General features: G+C 42.5%; 1 protein-coding gene across 1 annotated transcript in view; it reads left to right on the forward strand.

The window, feature by feature from the left end:
• Nucleotides 1–6328, forward strand: part of LOC102204833 (heterogeneous nuclear ribonucleoprotein L-like) — a 24857-nt gene extending 18529 nt beyond the window's left edge. Inside the window, exons 7-8 of the mRNA XM_013915084.1 lie at nucleotides 4949–5166; nucleotides 6203–6328. Of these exons, the coding sequence (XP_013770538.1) occupies nucleotides 4949–5166; nucleotides 6203–6328 (344 nt within the window). The remainder of the gene's footprint in view (nucleotides 1–4948; nucleotides 5167–6202) is intronic.
• Nucleotides 6329–6461: the final 133 nt, after the last annotated feature.

Consider the following 6461-nt stretch of genomic DNA (forward strand, 5'->3'; position numbering starts at 1 on the left):
TTCTAAATGGCCACCATGGTCACCACCCATCTTGAGGAGTTTGCCCCCTCACATATACTAATGTGCCACAAACAGGACTTTAATATCACCAACCATTCCTATGTTATTACGGTGTATCCATATAAATGGCTCACCCTGTAGAATGGAAGCAGAGCCTTCAGTTTTCTTCACCATCTTCTGGGTCTGGGGGTGGATTGCCACTCCGGGGATGCTGGTGCCTGGACCCGGGAGTATAGTGTTTGTATGAGGAGTGTGAGCATGTGTACTACATACAGTTCTGTGTGTCTCTCTGTTGGATGAGGGTGGGAATGCATGTTTGTGTCTATATGTCAGGTTGGGTCTTAGACTCCACCTCTCTCAGAACATATTTCCCCTCACCACACTCCCTTTCAGTGGCTGGTGCCCCCACCCGCTGGTGGCTGGTTCTTGGTGTCCAGGACTGGGTGCTGAGGTATGTAGTGGCTCACTCCCAGACTCCATGGTCTGTCGGGCCCCGTCTGGGGTGTGAATGGCCTTTGGGTTTCTGGGCCCGAGACTCGGTGGAGCCTGCAGGCTCGTCGCTACAGCCCTCTCTGGCTTCTGCACAGTGGCTGCTAGGTGACGCCCATCCATGGCTCTCCTCAGCTCTTTTCTAGGTAGACCTAAGCTAACGGCAGCTAACAATGTTAGCTCAGTGGTGAGTAGCCTTCAGTAATAGTAATAAATCACACAGCAATAGTACATCAAAGATACTTAAGTGGTACATAACCCAGGCAGCTATCACAACTAAAACAAGTTAGTTGCAGTAGGCTAACGTAGTTTTTAAAAAAGAAATTCCAGATGTTTCTTTAGGTTGGAGTCTTTTGACGCTGAGAGCAGCTTGGTTGCTGGCAAAGAGAGTTCGCACGGTCAGATTTCGCCCTTCATCCCTTTCTTCTTTAAATGTGAAGTGGTGTTGGAATTTCCAAGTTAGAAATGCATTCCTGCCTGTGCACTGCTGGCACGTTGCGCTGGCTCTGGGTCCATTGTGTAACTGACGCCACCAACATTAACAGGATGCTTACATTAGAGACTCTTATTTCGTGTTTTGTTTGGGTTTCCGGCAATGCATGGAATTACCAAAAATAGAAAGGGGATATTGAGGGGATAGCCTAGCATATGAAACAGGAAAAGACCGCTGTGTAATCCATTTATTTCAACAAAGTAACTGTATTCTAATTATCACCTTTTTAAACGATAACTGTAACGGAATACAGTTACTCATATTTTGTATTTTAAATACGTAACACCAGTACATGTATTCTACATGATACTTAAACTTACTTGTCTTTATCCTGTCTTCCTTCTCTCACCCCAACCGGTCGCAGCAGATGGCCCCGCCCCTCCCTGAGCCTGGTTCTGCTGGAGGTTTCTTCCTGTTAAAAGGGAGTTTTTCCTTCCCACTGTCGCCAAAGTGCTTGCTCACAGGGGATCATATGATTGTTGGGCTTTTCTCTGTATCTATTATTATGGGGTCTACTGTACAATATAAAGCGCCTTGAGGCGACTGTTGTTGTGATTTGGCGCTATATAAATAAATTTGAATGGAAATAAATTGAATTATTGTCTCTGCTCCTTGCATCTTCACAGTTACACATAAAAAGCATGTCTAATGTTTAAAATGAGAAAATTTACCATTTTAAGAGAAATGTTACTGCATTTTAAATTTCATAGTAGCAACATATGAAAAAAATTTGGGATGGAGCAATAAAATGCTAAAAGGAAACAGCTGGAGGAATATTTTGCAACCAATTAGGTTCACTTATAACAGGTCAGCAACATGACTGGGTTTGGGTTAGGACCCTCTCCCATCTTTACTTCTCAGAAGTAAAGATCAACAAAATCAACAAATTTTAAAAAGCACTCTGTAGAGCACACAAACAAAATTTATTTCAAATCAAGCCGAGATGTTTTCAGTACAGTTTCTTCTCTGTGTTTTTATTCTTTGCTGCAATTTAACAATAGACTACCTGGAGAAATATTTTGAGAAAGATTAAATATGTCTAACTTTATAACTTTTTTTGTCATTGGAATGATATACTCAGTTGCCAGTCAGTGGTTTCATGTACAGGTGGACAGGTGGACGAAATGCGCCTAGCTAATTCAGATACTTTCAAGGACAAAGAACATAGCTGGCCACTGACCACTTACCAGTGTGTTGCAAGTTGAGGTTGCATTGATTCCCAGATGCAGTAGTAGTAGATGAATTTGCCAAGATCCCCCCAAACTTACAAAAGCTCTGTCTGTAGCCCAACAGCACAACTCAGAAAACAGAATAGCCTTTGCTACCTTTGGGACGAAGACCTCTAAGAACAGTGATTGGTTTGAAGCCAGGTCCAGCACAATTACTCTTGTTTTCTAAGTAAACTGAGCTCCAATAGCTAAATATGAGCGCTCTCCAAACAAGAAGTCCCTCCAAGCACTTAGTGCTGCCAGAACTACAGTAGAGCAGTTAGTAGGAAAATGTCCAAGTAAATATCTTGATGCATGCTCAGTCATCCAGGTAAGGAAATCCCCAAAAGTCTATTCTCTTCATCTCTATGTAGCGTTTTCAGTGGGAGAAAGTTCAAGTGACTTCTTCAGTCTCAGCTGACTGCAGGTTTCCCCAACGGTACATTTGCATAATGACAGACACTAGCACCACCGACTAACAATAGGCCGTAAGGTCAGTTTCATGGTTATTATTTTGTAAATTGTCATTGGCAAAATGGGCATGATCAATGGCCATGAGTACCATTCACAGAGAGTTAGGGAATGGCTGCAATCACAGCATTGTAAGATGGTGAAAGATGTATCCTTTGAAAGCCACAGAGATACAGTGTTTAGAGAACATGCACCTCAGCTGTTCCGATACTTCTGACAAACGAGATTACTAAAGGTTTTCGCTTAGGCAGCGGTTGTCCTTCTCTCCTGGATCGCCTGGAGCTTTCTTTAGGAGTTTTCCCCGCTTTGACAAAAGTCCAGCTGGGATAACCACATCCTCTGGGCCTTCTTGATGTGATGTTCTTCTGCCTCCCTGGCCGCTGTGTCAGTGGGAATGGTGTTCGCTCGTCCTGATGACACCCAGTTTGTGCTCCAGTGGATGATGAGAGTCAAACCTTAGATACTGATCCGTATGTGCAGGTTTACGGTACACGTCAGCTTTTAGATGTCCCCCATTACTGATGGAAATCTCGCAGTCTAAGAAGGCTAGCCTCCCACTTTTCATATCCTCCCTGGCGAAGTTGATTTGTTGGTCCACCGAGTTAATGTAATCCGTTAAATGTGGAACGTCCTGAGATTTGATTTTCACCCAGGTGTCATCCACATAGCTGAAAATCAGTGACTTTGTGGTGTTCCAGGGTAGGATACAAAAGCTTCTTTTGGACTTTTTCCATGTATAAGTTGGCCACAATTGGTGAAACTTGGGAACCCATGGCACACCCATGTTTCTGGGTGTAGTACTTACAGTAGTTGGTGCTGAAAGTGATCCTCTTGCTGAGGTCAGGGTCATCTTGTAATCTCTTATGAACTACCTCCAATGGAGGACAGAGTTGATCATACAGACAATTGGTCTTAAAGGTGCACGATGTTTATGTCTTCAGTAAACCATACAGCCTTGGTGTAGCATCCCCAGGATAAAGCATTTGGTATGAGGTCCAGTCAATAGCATCGCCCTGTTCTTCCTGGTTCAGACAATCAATCACCCTCTTCTGAGACCTGGGCTCATAAGTATTTTTGTCACTGAGCAGTGACAAAATCTTCTCATGATAGTCTTTCCTTGCACCTACACATGTCTGTCTGAAGGGTGACAATGTTGTTGTCATTACTAAGCAATGAGAGTGGCTTCCTCTTCTTTATGCTGATGTTGGAAGCTGGAGGTTTTGCATTGCTGAGACAGGCCGAAACTTTCATCTGCAGATGTTGGATCTTGTTATACATTCACTGCTTTTATAACAAGATCCTGTTATGAAATGGCTGTGTGCAGGCAGGAGAAGGACCCAAAGTGCAGACTCCGGAGACAGAAAGTAACTCAAAACAGCTTTAATGCTGAACTCAAAAGGGTAACAAAAACTAAGAAAACAAAATGCACTTACACAGACAAACCACACAGCAAGATAACAGTAGATCACGACAATGACAAACTGAAACACAGGGCTTAAATACACACAGAGCAATCAGGGAATGGACAACAGGAGGGAAACACAGCTGGGGCAAATCAGGCCTAACGAGACAAAGGAAGCAAAACCAGACACATTTACATGAGACACGGATTTTCAAAGTAAAACAGGAAACATAACACAGACTGAACTATAGACACAGACTCTTGACTGGACACAGAGAGACAGCAACTAGAGAACACAGAGACATAAACCATAAGACAGAACTCCAACAAAGAAACCAAAGACTAGAAATGATAAGTAACATAATAAACTCAAAACTCTGGGTCAACGACCCAGGCATCCTAACAGATCCAGGCTACAGCTAAGGAAAAGGCAGCCAAACAGAGGGTGCACACTTGTAGAGGCATACCTGTATCTGATGTAGCAGGCTGACATTCCCACATCACCATCACTAGCCTAAGCCAACACTGATCCAGAGATGATGACACATCTCAAAACTAGGGCACGTCATCCAAAGTCATAACAGGGCATCAATCCTTTTCTCATTTTCAGTTGTCTTCCTATGTTGCTGCTTGGTTGGGGGTGATTTAAGTGTCTGATTAGTTTTGTTGATACATTTGTCGTTGTGGTGGTCACCCCACAGTTTACTTTGGCGTACTTTGATTCATCACTCACAGTAAAGAGCTTCCATGCCAATGACATGTTGGTTGTGAGTGTGCGCTCACTTATTCACCTGTGGCGCATGAAGTGGTTCAGAATTGGATTGGTGCAGACAGCCTTTCATTGTTCTTGCAAGACAGCGACTGTTTTGATGTGTGCCTTCCCAGGTCCACCATGTCCCCTGCTGCCACTGCCCGGCAACAGCAGGTACAAGCTCACTTCATTGGACGTTCCAGACATGGTGTCTTATCCACTGCCGCAGTCATCCTCGTCATACTCTGGCCATGCCCCCAGTTCTGTTGCCATGGTAAGTGGCCTCCATCCATCCAAGATGAACTGCACCCGCATCTTCAACCTCTTCTGCCTCTACGGCAACATTGAGAAGGTAAGTGTTTGTTTGTGTATTCTTCATGTGTCTTTGGCGTGTTTTTGTAGAAACACGGCAACAGCTGTTAATTTTATTAACAATTAATTAATAATTAGGTTGTAGAAATTGTGCTGGTAAAAGCTAGTAAAAACAATAAAAAGATTCCAGTGGAAGCAAACTTGTGTGTGTGTCTATCATATCCTGGCCCTTCAGTCCTACTCACAAGTAAATGACAGTATATTGAATGGGATTAGACCTCTGTACATCAACACCTACTGCATTATTTAGAAATGTACTATCCGTTTTCTTGTTGTCACTCATGTGCTTGTGTGTCATTGAATTCTGTTTAATGTCAGGACATGTGATGTACCCCTGCAAACCAAACATAGGTCTGATTCTCCTTTTTTAATGTGATATCAGAGATTGTTTACATTGTTTTCTCATACAATTGAAATTTTAACTTTAGGGTTTAATTATCTGCCTCCTCCTGTTCACTTTCGGTATGCCATAAATTACTCCCAGCACTTTAACCCTCTCAGGCTCAAATTAAACTTTTTGTTCCTAATGCACAACCAAGTCCTGCAGTGGTACTTCTAAAAAAACTCATAAAATATGTATGTGGGGTAATCAGGTTGTTAGTTTTTAACTGTTGCAAATCGGCAACGCCTGCCTTGAGAGGGTTAATAATATTTCCATATCTGCTCATCGCTACCTTATAACAAAATAACGAATAGATTCTGCTGCTCCTGTAACACTTAGAGAACTTCCCCAAACATCAAACCCATTCAGTGTTCTCATAGAGTATGTTGATTTCATGACACAGTCAGAATACCTATATTCTCCAATGTGGATTGTGCAAATTACTACCTGATGTCACAAAAAAGCACAAGTGTAAAATATCCTGACTTTAGATAGCCTTCCAAATGTCCTCTAATGTACACTGTGTCTTCTAATGGTTAACATGAAGGAATGTTTACATCAGTAAAACATGTACACTGCTTTCACAATGTATGGTACCTCTTTAGAACAGCTGTTATCTATGTGCTTGTTATAGGTTAAGTTTATGAAGAGTGTTCCTGGCACAGCGTTGGTTGAGATGGGAGATGAGTATGCTGTGGACAGGGCCATCACACACCTCAACAGCATTAAGGTGTTTGGTAAAAGACTGAATGTCTGGTAAGATGTGCATATCTTTAATTCAATTCAATTCAATTCAATTTTATTTATATAGCGCCAAATCACAACATAAGTCGCCTCAAGGCACTTCATAGATACAGAGAAAAGCCCAACAATCATATGACCCCCTATGAGCA

This window comes from Pundamilia nyererei, unplaced genomic scaffold (assembly GCF_000239375.1).
Source record: "Pundamilia nyererei isolate P.nyererei 1_Seehausen unplaced genomic scaffold, PunNye1.0 scaffold00256, whole genome shotgun sequence".
Lineage (NCBI taxonomy): Eukaryota > Metazoa > Chordata > Actinopteri > Cichliformes > Cichlidae > Pundamilia > Pundamilia nyererei.